The 19,868-nt window shown below is 38.6% G+C and overlaps 1 protein-coding gene across 4 annotated transcripts in view; it reads left to right on the plus strand.

Moving 5' to 3' along the window:
- Positions 1 to 19,868, plus strand: part of LOC127430582 (splicing factor, suppressor of white-apricot homolog) — a 106,136-nt gene that overhangs the window by 34,771 nt on the left and 51,497 nt on the right. For all 4 annotated transcript variants that reach the window (XM_051680444.1, XM_051680445.1, XM_051680446.1 and 1 more), the window contains 3 exons: positions 10,985 to 11,069; positions 11,933 to 12,169; positions 17,948 to 18,132. In XM_051680444.1, coding sequence (XP_051536404.1) covers positions 10,985 to 11,069; positions 11,933 to 12,169; positions 17,948 to 18,132 — 507 coding nt within the window. The remainder of the gene's footprint in view (positions 1 to 10,984; positions 11,070 to 11,932; positions 12,170 to 17,947; positions 18,133 to 19,868) is intronic.

Genomic DNA, 19,868 nt, shown 5'->3' on the forward strand with positions numbered 1-19,868 from the left:
AAAAAGCATGGGCTACTCCCCTGACTCCTTTTTTACTTTATACTGAGTCTAGAGCTGTCACAGAGACATGTGTTATTTTTCAGGACACCTATTTCAGAGATTTCTGTCAGATAGAGATTTATGTGTGGTGTTCCAAAAAACATTGCTTACATAAACTGCCCAGACAAGTTTCTTTCTTACATTCACTACATCCTTGCAGTCAATGAGCCTCTTTTTTTTTTCTTTCTTACTAATTAGGGATCCACAAAGAACTTGAGAATTGATTTGCAAAGTTTAGCATACCTGTGAATTCATCAACCACAGCCAGCATTTAAACTTTTTGACATTTTTACAATTTAAAGCGAGTGACATTTGGTTCAGATTTCTCTCCATCTCAGCAGAGTCTGACTTATTTAAGCCTGCTATATTTAACCACATTTATTTCATAGCTTTCCCCCCCCCATCCTTTCTGTGTTTTGGGGGTAATGCGCAAGGGAGTGTGTACTTTAAAACATTTTACAAGGCAGAATTTTCCCTGCATACTCTTAGAGAGTGTTGTGATCTGACTTTGAAAGGTAAATGTATTTTCCTTGATGATTCAGCCTTTTAAACCAAACGTTAGTTGTTTAATTTCAAGTGATGAATTTGACCAAGTTGGAAGGTTCTGTAAATTCCTGTTGCTTGTAATTGTGGCCCATGTCCGTTCAATTGTCATCTCTGTTCTTGCATTTTGTCACTGTTCTTGAAGTCTTCTCTTTGAAGAACATGTATTGTCCTTTAATGAGGTCTTTTAATACATGGTAATGGGCGTTCTGTAACACATTGCACTGGTGTATTCTCCTTTTTACATCTTTTTAGGCTAGTTTTCCTTGTCAGTTCCACCAAAACTCCTCTGAGGTAGTGGAGCACAGAATTTTAGGATGAAAGCAAAACTGAGTCTGCTGGATCAATGGTAATATGAAGCTTCCTTGATGGATTTTGTTTTTATTATTATAATTTTAAAACATTAGATTTTTTTCTTCTTTATACCGTAAAGCAGCCCAATATTCTCCTTTAAGTTCATTTGAATAGATCTCTTTAATAGGGCTATCTTTTGTTCTTGTGTGGCATTCTAGAAACTCAAGTGGGGTGTTTTTGTGCTCCGTTTGGTGGGGTCCTTGTTAATAATTCCTTGCATAATATAATCAAGGCATTTGGCCGGTCCCTTGCCTTTCATAAATCATCTATATTGTTTTTGCACCACAGCTTTTGAATTTCATTGGTAAGGCATAAATGCTGCTGTGCTTATGGTTCCAGCTCTGAGGTTTTGGCACGCTCTTATGTGTAAATGAAATGGTCAGCGTTTTAGCTGCTTTTAATGAAAAGTGGAAACATTTCTCTCCACTTCCAGACCTCTGTGTAACTGAGCTTTCATTTGATGTTTATTTTTTCTTCTTTTTGTTTATTACAAGTAATAGAAAGAAGTTGATTGATATTTTATTTGTATAAAAGTGCACAACAGCTATACCACAACAAGGTATCCATCTCTTTTTCCCTAAACAGACACATTGCCATGTTATTAAAAAAAAGTTTAACAAAGTGGTTTCATATCGCCTACATTTCCACCCTATTTAAAGATAACTATAGTGGGCTTTCTGCTAGAATGCAGTAGAACCTCTTCTATCTTCTGCGTAGAGTCTGTTGTTTTGGAAGTCTCTTGTAGAAATTGAGTCTAGTTTCCCCTGCTTGCATACTCCGGTCATGTCCTTCTTAAACTTAGTATGTTAAAGCTCTAATTTTTAGAACTGTTTGTTTTTTACCCTCTGGCATGGTTTCTATATTCCCTTTAAAATTCAGCAGACTGCCTTAAAAACATGAAAAGAGAGAAACAGGCATTATCGTGTTTTTTGGGTTGGGAAGGGTAAGACATATTTTAATGTTTTGTACATACACACACTTAGTTTAGTTAGAATGCTGCAAATTACATTAAAAGGTGTTTTGTGTAATCAAAGGAATACAGAGTATTTTTAAATGATTAGGTTTCACTTAGGCGGTGGATCTGGAGGTGATTAAATGAAAGCTGTAATAATTTTCTCTTTTTTTTTTTTTTTTTTGGCAGAATGAAGCATGGTGCTCATGTCAGTGACTCTGATAATACTTATCTCAGCTACGACAGCGGCACTTGGAGGCAATCTGCACATTTCTAGCAGCATGCTATTTTACAGCTTGCCTTAGGACACTTTTTCGCAGCTAAAACATTTTTTAGTTGTGTTTTATTTATTTTAAATGTAACTCATGATAAAATTACTGAGTTCCACATGGCTCCCAGAGAATGAATAAGGAGAAGACAGACCACTCATTGAAAAATGAATGGGAGAAATCTCAATGCTTTTTATGGTGGCTGTTGGAAAGTCACACCTTTAATTTAAAAGAACTAATCACCTTATCTCGTCTTTTAGCTCTAGCTTGCATTGCGAGCGCAGCAATGGAGCAAAGAGGGTAATCAAATGCACTCACCTAAACCGCCCTCTCTCTCTCTCTCTCTCTATAAATAGTGCTGTAAAATCCAAATTATTGAAGTGAATCGATTCTTCCGGACAGTTCATGTGAATGTACCGGTTACAATTTTACAGACGATTCAATCATATTTAGCATTGGGCATTTTTAGCATACAACTCCAATTTGTTTTATTTAGTCGGTTTGTTCGGATGGTTCAAGTAAATGAACTAGTTCCCATAAATGATTCACTAATTCACTTGAGCACTTGCTCAGCCTTAAAAGGACTTGGCCAGAAATTACTATCTACTTTTTTTAAAGTGAAATATTTAGATAATTGCTGATGTTTATTACTGTATTTCGACTCCAGTTATGGTGTTTTCTAGTTTTATTAGTTTATATAAAGTATAAATTTATGTTTGATTTAAAATTGTCACCCTAATTGTTTAATGTCAGCATAATTTAACTACAAGGTTATACATACATTTGAAATGTTTCTTTCTTTCGGTTTCCTCCTCCTTGCATAGCTTCAATGTAGTTAGCTACTTTTTGTTAGTAACTTGTAGTGTAGCTAACTACAGTTCTTATTTTAAAGAGTAGCTTGGGAAGCTACAATTTCAAAATAACTTCACTAACACTACACTTTAGCTGGACCAGCCTGTAAAATCCAATTTATTTGCCTGATTTGAGAACTTTAGATTTTGTAAGGGATTTTGTATGGCATTGAAATCTTAGCTTGACCGAAGTCTTTCGAAATCGTAGAGATTTTGGGACATCTCGGGGACGTTACCAAGATGTCCACCAAGTAAACCAGCTTTCCACATAAGGACATTGGTATAGAGTCAGAGTCCATAAAGAACGGAGCTACATGCATGCCAGTCTTGCTCCACCTTTGCCAGGAAGTCCTTTGCATGTTGAAATATAGCCGGACACATGTCTAATGTGTGTGTGTGTGTGCATGCAAACGTATGTACACATTATAATACATAGCAGCTTGGACATTGTAAGGATTGTCCTTTGGCATCCTGCTTATCAGCTCATTGTGTCACTCCTTACACCCTTGCACATGGGTAATTATTGCATAACATGCCCAACATCAAGATTTTAGGTAGATATTTATATGAAAGTATAAAGGAAAGTGTGTATTTTCAGGTGCTGTGCCTGGTCACCATTTCTTTTATTTTTTTTCACCATTTTAATCACCTATTTGCCTGTACTAGTTTATTTTAAATGGCCCTGCTGTGTGACAAATACATTTTGAAAGTACAAATATTCAATTTATTCTCTCAATTGAGTTCACTAAAACTGCCTCCTTAATTTTCATAAAACAATTAGCCAAATGCTGTTTAAAATTAGTTCTAGATGGAGTATAGCATATGACACTGCAGAACATATGAACTTTCCTATGTATTTCATTTCAACCACCCCATATGTCATGATCTCTCCTCCATGCTGGCTGTGGCACACTATAGTTCAGTGAAGGACCAGCATACTGCAAATATGCCTGGGTATCTGCTTCCTGTCAAGTCTCAACACTCCAGTACTCTCTCTCCTACCTACCCTAAAAGCAAAGTCTGTAATTACAGAAACTGGCAGGCCATTAGCAGCAGTACTAAAACAAACAGCAGCTCCTCTGTTCACTTCTGTGGTGATTCAGCAGGCATATTCACAAACCCAAACCTCTTTTTAAGCCATCAAGCTGATTCTTTGCCTTCAAGTGACTTTGTTTCATCAATTATAGATTATATCTGTAATTAAAGTCTCTTTGGCAATCCTGGTAAATTGTGCTCCATAACCTCATTCATTGTACAGTATCTGTTTTATAGAAAATGATCCAGTGTATTTTATTAATGTTTTGATTACAATCGTACAATATGAGTATTTCTGTGATCAAATGGTGATTTTCCTGAAATATTACATGGGTTAACATGAGACTAGTGTGATAAAATAATTTACTAACATTGACTGTGTAAAATTATATCCAATCTTTCAACTCCTGTCATGACTTTTTGTCATGTCAGTAAATCAACTTTTCTGTATGATATGCTCAAGATTACCAGAAAGGAAGTGTTGGCAAGGCTCGAAATTGCGACCATTTCGTTGATCTCAACGCTGTTCATTTTCATGAGCTGCAATATGGGTTTAAATTTAGTGAAGGCGAGCTCTTCTTTGGTGATGGTGTAGGCAGTGTTAAATTTCACATTCAGCTCTGCCAATTGAGTGGAACGTCCGGCAGCATCCTGACGATTAAAAGCTTCAACAATCGAACCTGATCCTGAATTCTTTGCCACACACTTGTCCCGGCATTTCTTGTGCTTGGCGCTCTCCCCGTGTTTAATCAAGCTCTCACGCTTAAAATGTGTGGATTCAGCGGCGAATGCAGTGTTACCTGCAACCTCTGTCCCACAGGCTTTACAGTGAACGCAGTGCATTGAGCCATTTTCATAGCAGAGCCACTCAAAGTCTTTCAGCCACTCTCTCAGAAAACTGTAAGCCTTCTTTTCCACTGGTGGATCCACATTCACCATACGATCGCCATCACCAACTCCAGGAGTTACATTATCTGTAACTTTAGGCGGCTTACAAAAGAAATCTCTCAGTGTTCTTTTCATCTTCTCTCTTCAGCTCTTTACATTTCGCGCGCTAGTTAGATTCCGATCACTTGACAACGGAGTGCGGTGAAAGGGAGTAATTGACGGCTAATATTAACCAATCTAAAATCTGCATTAAAAGGAATGTAAAGAAGTTTCACTGGTTATGTAACGTTGAATAGAACGGTGAACCGTCACTGTATCAGCTCACAGCAGGCACATAGTGCGGTAATTAGCGAACGTTTTGTAGAGAAATGAAAGCAGGTCATACCACAACAATTATTTGCACTCACACAAATGCTCCCAAATATATTTTGAGGTCGCACAGATTACATTTCGGGAGCATATGACAAGTCATGTGCCAACATCAGCGGCATGATAGCAGATATCATCTGCAAGAACACCGCAGTTAAAGTATCGTCAGCTCAGTACATCTCATTCATCATTGATGGAGACAACGACCTGTCTGTCAAGGAGTGTGTGATAGTGTATGTCCACATCCTGCTTGATGGACAGCCCACAAACATCCTCGTCAGACATGTTGAGGTGGAACACGCCAATGCTGATGGTGAGAATTTTACATAGCCTATTTAGTATTATATAAATTGTAGTTGTGGTGCTCCTAAATTTTTGCTGGTGCTCCTAACTTTTACTCAGTGCTACCAAGTAAAAAAGTTAATTTTCTAGCCCTGGTTGATAACTGGAAGTTCATCCACCTGGAACAGTTCATCCACCTCTAAAAGGATGATTAAGGCCACATTGACACTAAAGGTTTACGTTTACCTTTGCACAGCGAAATTCCGCAGGCGAAGGGGGCGTGCGTGAAACCAGCAGAAAACTATTTGTCAACTAGCCTCTTTTTAATGCTGCACTTTATACTCTGAGAGTGAAGAAACTCTTCACTAAACTGATATCTTTGTCCATTGCGAATATTCATTGTAGCTGTGTACGAAAGACCACCCACACAGAAGTCACTGCCAAACCAAGCAACTTCATACTGGTCAACATGGCGAATTCGCCTGTCAAATATCACCAGACTTGAACTCCACGCAAAATCTGCAAGGGAAAATTCTTTGCCACCAGAAGTCCATTGTGCAAATTTGCGATTGTGCAGTGTCCCATTGAGAAGAATGCATTTCGCCCCCGGAATTTCACCCTGCGATGGTAGATGTGACCACGGCTTAATCCATTTTTGTTTTTCATTTCCTAACATGAGTGTTTTCCAAAGTATGCTGTAATGGAGAGCATTTTTTAAATGCTCCATTTTCGATGTTAGACAACGCCATTCAGTGTGGATGAGAGGTGTAATTTAGTGAAATCATTCATATTTGTGTGGACATGGCCTAAGAAAACAGCTGAAATAACACATTCTTGTACAAAAATGTGATTAAGCACATTAACAAAAATATGAGGGGTGCATTCCTCTAAACATGATTTTTCCCTGTTTTTACAAACTGAAAGACTAGTCAAAGTTATTTCCTTTTTACAGATACTGTTAATAGAGCTTCCTTAAAGTTGCCTTTGCTTGTGAGGAACATTCCTTTAAAACAGTCCCTTTCTCCTCCACCTCATCTTTCTCTCTCCGCCGCTACCTGTTCTTTGTTGCTCATCTTTTTAACCCATCTACACGCCTATCATCTAACTGTATAGCCCAGTTAGCTCTGCGCTCGGAAGCCATTGTTCTTGATTTGTGCCTGCATCCCTTTGCTCGCTCAGTGGTACTCCAGCTCACTTTTGAAGAGGTGAAAGAGCCAAAGAGTGCAACAATTGCCTCGCTTTCTTTGTTTGCTTCCTTTCATTGTGTGTTCCTCTGGGGAAGTGAACCTCGAATACACTCAGTTGCACCTACCCAGCCCCCCTACCCTCAACCCCCTCCCTTACCTTGTCACTTCTCTTCCTTGTTATTCTCCTTTTTGTGTCCTTTTAATATTTTTATCCACTGTTGTATATCTCTTTGCTAGGAGTAGAAGGAGAATGCTGTTGTGGGCGGCAGTGAATTTGTGAGATCACAGAGTCGTTTTGGTTCATTGCTCTTATGACTTGATTAGTGGAAATAATCAAGCTGTACAGAAGGCCTCCAGCAGCTCATTTAGACTGATTAGTTAAGAGAACAAGGGCAGCATTTCTAATGCCCTTTTTTCCACCAAAATGTGTTTGCACGAACCTCTCTCAGAACTGCTGCACAATTCCACAGACTTGATAGGAGACTATGATATAACTAGACATGTGCTTCATTACCTGTGCAGAAATAAAGAAGGCACATCACAGCCTTTATTCAGTCAAATTAGTTTTGGGAAGATATTTTAACATCCAAATTAATTTGGTTCAGCATCTTTATGCTATCACACTTTTTTTCTTTTCGATTCTGTTATTTAAATTAGAAGTTAAACATTATCAACTAACATAATCCTGCTCCCCAGCCTCTGATGTTAGCGGTTTCTGGTTAGAGACCAGCAGGTTTAAAGAAATAGTTCACCCAAAAATGAAAATTCTGTCATCATTGACTCTCATGTTTATTTGGTGAAACAATAAAGGAGGTGTTAGGCAGAATGACAGCCTCAGTCACCATTCACTTTCACTCTCTAGGAAAAAAAAGATGTAATGAAAGTGAACTTGTCAGTGGAAAAAGGGGTTAAATAATTCACCAGCTCCTTCAAAGCAGAATTTTCCATTAGGTACTCTTCTCTGTTTCTCTTCTGTTTTCTTTTTTATCTTTGAAAATCTGTTTGAAAATAGTCATTTTTGCAATTCCGTTTGGTGATGCTAGTGGCACCGTAATTACACATTTCACCTGTAAGTTTTGGTGGTAAATCTGAAAAGAACAATAGGACAAACTTAAGTAAATAAAAAAACAGTGAAGCGAATGACACTTTCCATTTTTGACTTTTCATTAATGGTTGAACTGTACCGTGGTCAAGTGAAAACGGCCTGAGAGAAAGTATATTGTCTAAAGTGAGAGATGTTATTAGAAAATCAAATTTTTTGTGACACACCACCATTTAAAGAGTCCTGGAAGTTCTTTGTGTATGTGATTATGGGCGCATGATATTTTCTGCAAAATTATGTTAGAATCATAATTCCCTCAGCATCATGACCTTTCTTTAATCCTTCCTGAGTGACACCTACCATTTCACTTTGAATTACAGTGCATAAACTCTTGCGTAGTCACGTTGCTTTATCCTGCTTAACTCAACATGTACACAAGGACGGCATAAATGAAGTGTGTGTGCCACATGCTAACAAAAAGCTCATCATGTTTTGCTATTATGGAGCTACTTCCACATGCCACGGTCCATCAGCATACGTTTCTTCTGTTGACTTTACCCATAAACAGGATTAAGGGATTACCGCCTTCATATGAAAGGATGAAGACATTCAGTATGGCACCATCTCTACAGGGGGAGAACATGTTCAAGGAAAGCCAAGGCTGAAAATGCAATGTCGTTCAGTGGGGAAGACTTTATAACAACCCTTGATTTGTTATTAATGTTCATTTGATATTAATTGGGTGATGTAAGTTGACAACAAAGGTCTTTAGCGAAGGATTCTCTGTAAATGGCAAAGCACATTGGGAGTTAAGTCAGTAACACATAAACAGATGTTCGTCCACATAGAGCATTATTCCTGCTGCTTAAAGGGCAAACTAGACAACTTTACATATCAGATAACACACATTTTTGTATGGAAGAATTATTATAAGGGAGGGTTCACACAAAAATTAAAATTCTGTCCAAACCTGTATGACTTTTCGGCAGAGTGTGAGCATCAGTTACCATTCACTTTTATTGTATGGAAAAAGTTACAATGAAAGTGAATGGTGACTGAGGCTAACATTATGTCTAAAATCTCCTTTTGTGTTCCTCAGAGGGGAAAAAATCATACAGATTTCCCATTTGCAAATTTTTATTTTCAAACCGGTGTCCCACACACTCCACTGGCCAGTGAAACAGAAACCCCTGTCCCAATTTCGCACTATTAGTTAAGCCAATGTTGCTATTTCAGGATGCTCAAGCAAGCTCAGCATTGAAGTTCTCAATTTTTGAGCAGAGCAAACAGGTGGAAACAAATGGACTGTTCAGGAAAGCTCTTGTAATTCTGAGCAGTTTTCTCTTTAAGGTGGGAGTAGAAGGTGTATTGAAACATTCTCTGTCTCCCCCACATAGTGTTTCTCTTCACTTTTTTATCGAGTGTCTAGTCACAGATCAAATCTCCCCGTTAATTCCATCATCATCTCTTTCATCTTTGGGAGAGAGATGCTTAACTGGGTTTAATGGTCTCCTGACCCTTCATCTTACCCTGGGTTACAGTGAGGATCGAGAGACACTTCTGTAATAGAGCTGTAAAATATTGAGAACTTCCATTAGAGACACTAAACTTTCAGTATTTGCTTCTCAAGTTCTTCTCTTCTTTTTTTATGCACTCTTTTTTTTTTCCTCTCTCTATATCGTCTTCACACTCTTAGTCGTTTTTTTCTTACTTAAAAAAACAAGGAGATTAAATGGGATTATCACAGCAAGTGTGATTCACTGAATTATTAGTGGCTATGCTTATTAATGCACTGCAGTATAGAATATTCATTAGTGGTGCTTGCTACAGCATACTAGTGCTCATAGTTAGAGTTAGGTATTTGAAGAGAAGGTATATCATAGAGACTCTTGTGACTTTTGTGCAGTAAGCAACACCCTAGAAACCTTAGCAGATGCATAGCTTTTCATAAAATATAAAAATCTAGTTTTTACCATTCTGCTGACTCACAACTGATTTAAAAACAAAAATCTGGGTTAATGAGAGGAAAGTAACAGTGAAAGCTCATTAGTTGGAAAAAGATGTTCCTCATTAATGTTTGGAGCCTTCACTAGCCTACTGTTGCGTATTCTCTGAACTATGTTGAGGTAGTATTACAAATTTTTGAGCGTGCAATTTGTTGACAGTTAGTTGATAAATAAGAGAATCATCTCTGCATTGCTCTCACATAGCATGACTGTGAATGAGCCTGTGCGTGTTTCTGCACTGCAGAACATTCCTGAGATTATACTCATCCATCAGCCCAGCTCCAAGTGTGACACTCAAGCCTTGCGTCACATCTTAATATAGCTTAGGCCATATATGCACATAACAAATGTTAAACTCTTTTATTTCTTCTCCTCTTTGTTTAAAGCTGAAGTGTAGAATTTGTGCGCCACTAGCATCACCAAATGGTAGAGCCAAAACAATGACTGATTTCAAACAGGTTTCCTAAACACTTCGATTGGTCAGCCAAACTTGTGTCACTGGTCGAGCCAATGATGCTTAGTTGGTGTGGTCAGTATGCTCTGAGCAAACTAAGCAATGTTTTGATAGTGCCACAGAGCCAGTGTTTACACTTTGTAGGAAATCAACCTACAAATGGTTGGCTAATACAGTAGTTGCATAATAAGCTGGGGCTGGAGAAAGTATTTTAACAGTGAACAAAAATTAAAAAAGTTTGTGCCACTAGCAAAATCCCTAATGGAATTGGAAAAATAATGATCGTATCCTAACAGGTTTTCCAAAAACACCTACCACCCGTCCTCATCTTTCATTGTTCAGAATAACATGTAGCCCTGCCTTTAAAATATGCCATTGGTTGAACTTGACATGTTGAAAATTGACACATTGGATACCTTTAGCATACAAAGAAATATTTTGAAAGAGCCACAAAACTGCAGTGTTTACACATTTTGGGAAGTCAGCATGTGAATGGCTTACTTGTATGTGCATATTAAACTGGGCAAAAGGGAAAGTACAGTTCTAGGAATTTACACTGGCTGAAATTAACCACATATTCAGGTACAAAGCAAGTTCTTAAAATTCTAAGCTTTTAAGAAACCCTTTGTCTGTAAAACTGAGTGCTCAGGAATTTAATCTGATACCTGTGTCTTCCAAGTAAAGTAAGTCTCTCTCTCTTTCTGGCATTACAGGGTTCTCTGGTCTACAATGATAGGGGGGACAGGGCAGCCAACTGCTCTTCTGACAAGCAGCAGAACGAGGGCAAGCTCATTAAAGGTAAGTCAGCTCCGCGCACCGTGATGCATATACGCCCCCACCACCCAGTGCTGGAAGATTCTTGTCAGCCACACCAACGTTTCAGGCCATTCTCACACACCCGTGCAATGATGCTATTCCATGTCTCTCCATCCTTTAATTTGTCGATGTTGTACTGGGACTGTTTCACACACTCTGTATCCGATTATATGTACTCTATACCCTACTATATAGTATGCAAAAGATGTATATCATATGAGTAGAATGTCCGAATATGCAGTATTCATGAAACGGTAGGCAAAGAATACCTGAATAACCTGCTGCATATGCTGAGAGTTTGAAGTGTGCAACTAATGGATAAAAAGCAACGGAAGGTGAGGAGACATCAGTTTCGAAGAGCTGAATTAAAAAAAATATATAGCAGAGAATGGTGAGTCGGCTAGATGTTTTCATATGTAAGTACAAAAAGTTATTGCTCGTTGTTAATTTGTACTTGTTCAACAACACCCAAGTATATTTTTGTGGTTGTTGCTGTTGCATCATAGGTCAAAGGACAAAACCCACATTCTCAAATGTAGTATGTCTATGAATGTATTTATTCTATACACCTGCATACATAAAGAACATACTATATTAACAGCCGAGAATTAAGTTCTTCCTCGAACTCCACAGTTTAAAAACGGAGAGTGGACAGCGTCATTTGTACCCTGTCTCAGTGCTCATGTTAATAAAGTTAATGCATGATGAGCTATTAGGCCTGACTGTAATGATTATGTCTTTGACTGTAGTGACACCACTGAGTACATTTGTGTTAAGTGAAGAAAGATAATGACAATTGCCAAATAAAATGTTGTAATATATGTCCCTTATCACCCACTTCCCAGCATCCTTTGCGCCCATCTGCTTCGCAATAAAGTCAAAAGAAAATGACTTTCTGCCCCTGGAGAAGAACCGCGTGAGGCTGGATGACGATTCGGATGAGGACGGGGCGAAAGGGCAGGGGCAAGAGGGGGCAGAGTTGGCGACGGGATTGGTTGAAGCTGCCAGAGAGCCTCCTCAGTCTCAGTTACCTGAGGAGAGAAAACCGACGCTCTCACAGGAGGAACTTGAAGCCAAACAAGGTACTTCATGATTTTAAAGGGACTAGACCCTGTTCAGGATTGTGTTAGCAAACCAGTATATTTTAACTTGAATCACTACCCAGTCAGTACAAAAGTTAAGTTTCTTGAGTGTTTTTTTTGCACTCATTCACGTTCATGGTTTTCAAGGCTATTCTTTGTAAATTGACTGAAAAAGTAGGTTCGAACATGAAAAAAAGATGAGTCAGTTTGTACAGTGTAATGAAACTTGATTTTTCCATTTTCTTTTTAAATATGAGTGCTTTGTACAAAAGTCACTAAGTGTTTTGGGTAGTTGTTTGGTGTTGCCATATAGTTGTTAAGGTATTGCTGTGAGGATGCTAAGTCAAAAGAGCCCATCCCTAAGTCTGTGGACCCTAGCAATGGCTTGGGTCCCTCCTTTAATGTAAGTCTATGAGGTTTTTTCACTCAGGTTATCATTTGACAGGTGCAAATCCTAAGTCTGATTGCTTAGAAAAGTAACAGCACACCTCTCTTCAACAAGCCACATGATTTGAGGTGTCACTCATCTAGTAGAAACAGTACGGGATGAATTACACACCAAAGTTTAACTTGGGTTATGAGTTTTTCTGTATCCCTACGGAAAAGTATGAGCAGTGGTAAGCACCATTAAAACTCATGATGAATTCCTTTGCCCTAATTGTTGCAGCCTAGACATAATTTTTGGAACGCCTAACGGCAGCCAGCGGTCAACAAAGAAAAATACAGCCTCATCACCGCTGCCTTTAAACACCGAGCACGCCTCTCCTCAGGAGACCGGTCTCTACCTGCTGGTGTCTTCGCAGGTCCAGGAACTGAGCGGTGAGTGTCCGGTGTGAGTTAGATGCGTCACTGGACCTGCACACCCGGCGAGAGATAGATGCGACGCCAGGGATTGGAGCAGGCATCGCTCAAGTGATGCTGCCGCCACACATGCCAATAGCCAATAGCATTTTACTGCTTATTTGAAATATGTTCTTTTATCGTAATCTTGACCAACTGTTTTGGAGATTTCAGTCTTTCCCCATTCAAGTAAATAGGAGATGCACTGTCAAGGATCTTATTTACATAGAAAAATAACTGCCCGAACTGCTCGAGCATTCCAAAAATGGCTGCCGAGTGGACTGACTTACCTTGAAAAAGAGACTTTGTTGAAAGGATCCGGAAATACCTTTGGACCATTATATTTCATTTGTTTTTGTTTACATTCTTGAAATGGTCTATTAAGCAAAGTGTTGAACTTCCTTGAAAATTATTTTTCTTCTTCTCAACACATTTCTGCAATTAGTTTAACCCAAACCACTTAACGTACAGACTCCTTTCAATTCCTTTTTTTATAAATCATTTAGCTTTCAAAATTTTTAGCTGTGTGCTATTTTTTTGTAAACTGTATACTTTTTAAGAAATGTAAGATTAAAGTTAAAAAAAAAAAAAAGTTGAACTGTTTTAACTTGACACAACGTTTTGCGATGCTCCTGGCGCAAGACACTAAAAAAACAGTTAGACGTTATGCAGTGGTCAAAGATATAATCTTTTATACTATCTATAGGTATCGATGTGACAACGGCAAAGTGTCTTTGATGTGGCTTGTCATTTACACATAATCAAAACCTAAAACATAAGCTTACCTAAAACATTAAGGGGCCATTCACACTGAAAGCATTTTTGCGTCCATCTGCACTATTTTTTTATTATTGTTTTGCCTTGTAAACATGCACTAGATTGACATTTTTTTGACCATGGTGCCGCACATCAAATTTTTTCAGCCTCTCATGCAGGAGTGCTAAATTTTTTTTAGGCACTGTATCAGGTTAATAAGAACATCAACTGTTAATGCATCTCAAGACACCCATGTTCTGCTCTGTTTGTGGGGTTGCGTCTAGCTTTTTTTAGCGCAAGGACACATTTGGGGTGAACAGCCCCCTAACACTCCTTTTCTGCCTTGCAGGCACTGGAATTTCTTTAAGTGATTGCAAATCTAGTGATAGTTTTTGTCATGAAATGTTGGTATAGTTAACAAGAGAGGCCCACTCTATTGTGGCATGTACATTTTGTGGTGGAGTTTTGTTTTGTTTCCCATTATAAATGAATTTATTTAAACTTTATCGCTGACACCGAATGAGCCCAACACCATATATGGCAGACACTGCCCAAGCACTGAGCGGTAAAGCTCTTGGAACACAGAGATAATTACAATAATAAGACTAGATGCCCGGTGAAAATTTACTGCATGGGGAAGTGAAATAAATGGTGCTGCTGCAGAGAAGGCCTCACTCAGTGGCAAACTAGCTTAGATTTCATGACTATCGACCCGTCTGGGGGAACATAATCTGTATTGATGGGCTGTTAAAAGATCACAGATGCACTTTGTGATTACAGGAGGCCCGATTCAGCAAACACTCACTCTGTTTCCATGTGTCCTTCTATTACCTTGGTTTTATTTACTAAACAGAGTGGAAACATTAGGGTCCATGTGCCTTTTTGTGTGAGCTTTATTGGGTTGATTCTCTGCTGTCCCATGTGTTTATATGCTGTGATAAGGAAAGAGAGAAATTATTTGCACCCCTTGTGTATTTCCCAGGGCTTTACTATCTATGTAGCAAATGTATTTTCAAAAGCAAACCTCAGAAGGTAGCCGTATTTTATCAATGTTATTTACAACCTCTGCTGCACATTGACTTCTGAAGTATATGGATAAGAAATTATGCGAGAGAAGGGAGTGCTTGCAGAAAAAATAACAGAAAATTGCAGGAGCCATTCCTTTTAGACTAGCCACAAGGAAATAACAGGTGCCTAGTGGGTTGTATCAAAACACACTTCACTTATAACAGCATTATTGCAACGTTAGGATTCTCCACCTGGAGCTGACACAGATTCTGCATACTACTGAAAGCTGATAGAGGGGGAGAGGAAAGCTGTTCCAAAACCTAGTGAGCTGCCTTGCTGTTTGTTGCCTACATAGGAAGCTGCCATCTAAAGGGCCATTCACACCAAACAAGTTTTGCGCCACATCTTGCACAGGAACGCTGCATTTTAACGACACCTGACGAACTTGAAATTTTAAAAGCTCATTTTAAGACACCTGCATTTGCTCCATTTGTTGCGCTGCATCTAGCTTTTTTTTTTAACGCAAGAACGGGTTCGGTCTGAATGGCCCCTTAGCCAGCATCTTATTTGAAATGGAACCTCAGAAATGACATGGGCAGCAACTCTGCATGCCACACAATTAATGCTCCTTACGTGAAGTGAGCTGGAGACCGTAAATTTATTCTGATGGCATTTGATGTTCTTTCAAAAGGTTTTTGCTTTTTTATATATATCCTGGTCACTCTTGTCCATATAATGAAACTGAAAACTATCAAATATGGCACCATTGCTGTCATTTAGTTTTTGTTAGGTACTCTTGAGAATCAACTAGGGATGAGCACGGATAGTCGACATTCGGTTAACCGTTCAACGCTTTACTATTCGAATACCAAAACCACTATTCGGTTATTCTACACAAGCAATAGAGGTCTTCAACTAGCCCGAACTCGATGGTTTACCGGCCAGGTTTGGGTCAGTTTTTCAAGTCGATCAAGTTAGGGGCTGTTCAAACATGCTTTTGTGTGCACCTGCGCTTTTTTTCTACTGTTAACACGCTGCACAGACATCTTTGACTGTTGTGTCTTGTGCAGGATCCCTGCATTTTTAGACACCAAGTTAAGTTAAAAATTACTTTATTTTCATATTGCATATTGAAACGCCTGTGTTGTGTTTTGTTGTGCTGCGTTGTGCTGCATTCTAACAATGTTCAGATTGCAAAGAGGACTTGCACAAATGTGACTGTTACACCTCTAAACATACAGTAATTCCAGGTATTTTTTTACTGGGCAAAGTTTCAGCGCTTGATAAACAGTAATACAGTGTTTTTTCCCTTTTGCTCTGGTGTGCATACAGTAAATATATGTACAATATTTAGACAAGTTCAATGCCATTTGATTTGAAACCATTTAAAAATCGAAGCACCCTGAATAGGCTATTTTACTGCAGTAGTGTAACTAAATTTATCAGTGTATAATGACTTAAATTTTGGTCTGTTCTAATGCAATTGTACAGCTTCAGGCATGGAATGTAGTACATATAAATCATGTGGACTGCTTTAATGATACTTTAATGGTGCGTTTTGTGAATTTGGAGCTTGACAGATGACCAGGATATTCTTCAGAAATTCACTTTTTGTGTTCCTTGGTAAAAAAGTTGGTCCAGTGGGGTTGGAACAACATGATGATGAGTAAATAATGACAGAATTTTTGTTTTTGGGTGAGTTTTTACTTTAAAATGCCATCTAATTAGGCAGCTCACAAGGTTTTGAAAAAGAACTGATATTTTTGACCACAGAGCTGTCATTTACTTGACAAAGGGCATCCGCAATGTTTTAAGAGTCAGTGCTCTTCATTTTACTGAGGTTTGTCTGTGATCTCTCTCATTAAGACAAGGGCACAGTGCCGTGCACTAACAGAGGATTAAATTAAATGAAAAGGGACAGCAAGGCTGCAAGATTGTTTTTGTTTCAAGGCAGCGCAAATAATTCTTGATTGCCGAAACACTTGCAAGAAGGAGCTGTGCTGATTGAGGCACAGCTCACACAGTCTGAACAAGTTTCTTTTCCAATTCTTTATTTTCTCTGTTGCTTTTTGTTTTGCTGGATAGCTCTGTCTCTCTCGCGCACTGACATTCTATTACGGCTTGTTCGTTTGTGACGTAGTGTAGGAGTCGTCTCTGTTCTATCTCCAGTTGTGTTTGTTGTACGTGATTGTCCGTGGCAGGGGGCCTATTTTTAGTGAGGACAGTTTTAGTGACAGGGCCCTCCTCTTGTTCTTGCATAATGTAAGTACTTGTTTTTCCCGCTTTTCTTTTTGTCATAATTGTTTCCATGTACAAAACCTGAAAAAAAAAAATAAATACAAAAGTACATTGCCTACTCAAGCTGAAGCTCAACTGAGATGCTGTTGACTTTCTGCTATCCGTAGACAGGCAACTTTTAACACCTTAGCAAACGAATAAATGTCAGAAAGGATATTTCTATTGGGTTAGATATTAAACATTAAACATCATCTTGTAGCTTCTTAAGCTTTATGCAGCTTTTATGAGATTTTATGACTTGCATAGCCATGCAAGTTCTCAACGTCATGAGAAACATAATTTATTAGAAACATTTTCCATTTGCTGAGTACCAACAAACACCCATTGATGTAGCATACAATCTTACTTAGCCATAATGTTTTTTGCGACCACAGCATATGGTATGTATTAGGGGTGTGCAGTATGACCAAAACCTTATATCATGTGTTGAGTACTTTCTTAATCATGGTATAGTCACAGTAGTCACATAGTACACATCACAGTATAGTCATTTTTGCTGAAAATTGTGACCATGTCATAATGGCTATTTTTCGATCATATAGTGACTTCAAATGTTAAAAGTGTCATGTAATTTGATCCCGAGCAGTTATACATTATAAATTCTTATTGGATGATTCACGTTTGAAACTGTTGTAAAATAGCTGATGTATGCACACTTTTTGCTACAATTTGCAGAAGAATTTTGCATGGTATCAGGTTAAGATTTTAAATATGCCACAGTATAACAGAACTTCCACTGGTTGACACATTCTACTTTTGCACATTTCTACTTCTGCACAGAATTTACCATCATACCGCCTATCCGTAGTGTGTAAAAAGACTAATGTGTGTTGGTTGGTGTGTGTTTCTGACCTATCATTCCCTCTTGCTTTGCAGCCAAACAGAAGCTGGAGGACCGGTTAGCGGCAGCAGCGAGAGAGAAATTGGCTCAGGCCTCCAAAGAGTCCAAAGAGAAGCAGCTCCAGGCCGAACGCAAGAGGAAAGCTGCCCTCTTCCTGCAGACACTGCGTGGCCCTGAGGCTGAGGGCAAGCGAACTGAAGAAAGCGCTGCTCCACCTGAGGTTTGTGTGTGCATGTATTATCCAATCATTGAACCTATACCACCACATACTCCCAAAAATAAAAATTATATAAATAAAACATTTATAATTCCCTCCCTCTCACGTCAATCCAACCAAGGAACACATAGGAAGAAGTTTTAAAAAATGCTCATGCTGCTCTTTTCCATACAGTGAAAGTGGATGGTGACTAGGGGTTGTCAGTCTTCAAACAGGACAAAAAAAGCACCATAAATGCATCATGAAAGTAGTCTATGCTTCTCGTACATTATATTATAAGTCCTCTGAAGCCATATGGTAGATTTGCGTATGGAATAGACTGTAATTTTGTCTCTGTTCACAAAAAAATCTTACATTGCATGGAAAAGAGCTGCTTGGACAACTTTTATTATCCATAAAAAGGAAAGAAAGTCATATGGATTGAAGGTGAGTAAATGATGACAGAATTTTCATTTTTGCATGAACTATCCCTAATGCATTGTTTGATGTGCTTGTTCCTATTGCAGTTTTTAAAATTTTCGCTCTACACTCCAGAATCATGCACCGTGCTTGTCGATTTTAGTGTTTTTATTTCAACAGTCAGCATCACATCAAGAGTCCTGCTCGATAACCTTGTTCTAGTTTCCTTGAGGTTTGTTTAGTCAAGTCCCCCGTAAAGAAAAACAGCTTAGTTTATCGATCCGTCAAGAGTTTGTGGAAATGCTCATTACTGCAAAATGATTCTCAACAACCATTTTCAGCATTCTCCTGGGGAAGAATGTGACTTTGCTCGCTGACAAGCCAGATGATGTGTGTAAAGACGTTGTTAATCCACCTCCCAGTTGTATCTTTATGGACTAGTGGAAGGAGGAGTTCCTAATTAGTTGTGTTGACAAGGCTGGGGTCTCCTAGGAAAAGTATCTCTTTGTCTTTTGAAAAGTTTTGTTTGGGTATTTTGAGTCTGCGTTTGTAGCCTTTGAAGCGGCCCTGAGGATTCCTGTGCATCGATTTTCATCAAAGCTTCGACTGAAAATGTCAAAACAACAAAAAAATATGACGAGTTGCCTCTTTAACTTTATGGTTGGACACCTGGACACGTTTGCAAACACTGTGGTCAAATGTGCCCTTTTAAGTTTACGGGATGGGAGTTGAAGGAATAGTTCACCTAATAATGAAAATTCTGTCATTACCCTGATGTTGTTTAAAATTTTCCTTCTTCCATTGAACACAAAAGGCAAATTTTTAAAGAATGTTCCAAACTTTTTTCCATTGAACAAATGGCAACATTTATAAAAATGTTACATTGACGACAAAAATAACAGCACCATGACACTTGCTACACCACAATCGGCCACGTGTCTTGTAAAAACCAATGGTATTTGGCATTAATGATGTGAAATCTGGCAGAAGAGTACCTTGAACATTCTTTAGAATTTCTTATTGCGTGTCCCACGGAAGAAAGCAAGTAAATTTGGGTTGGAACAACATGAGAGTCGGTAAATGATGACTTATTTTTTTATTTTTGAGTGAACTGTCCCTTTAAAATATCCCTTTTTCTCAACATGACTAAGTTCCTATTGGGATCAGTGTTCTGCATTGCGTATTGTGTGTAGTTTCTCAGCTGGTGTCTCTGAGATCATAGAAGTGATGTTTCTCCTACCCTCACTACAATAGCCAACACTGTGTTCTGCTCACATTTCCCCTGGTCCTCTCTGCAGCCTGAAAACACTGTTTGTCTAGAAAAGTTTGCACCATGGTGT

The sequence above is a fragment of the Myxocyprinus asiaticus genome, chromosome 40 (assembly GCF_019703515.2).
Source record: "Myxocyprinus asiaticus isolate MX2 ecotype Aquarium Trade chromosome 40, UBuf_Myxa_2, whole genome shotgun sequence".
Taxonomy (NCBI): domain Eukaryota; kingdom Metazoa; phylum Chordata; class Actinopteri; order Cypriniformes; family Catostomidae; genus Myxocyprinus; species Myxocyprinus asiaticus.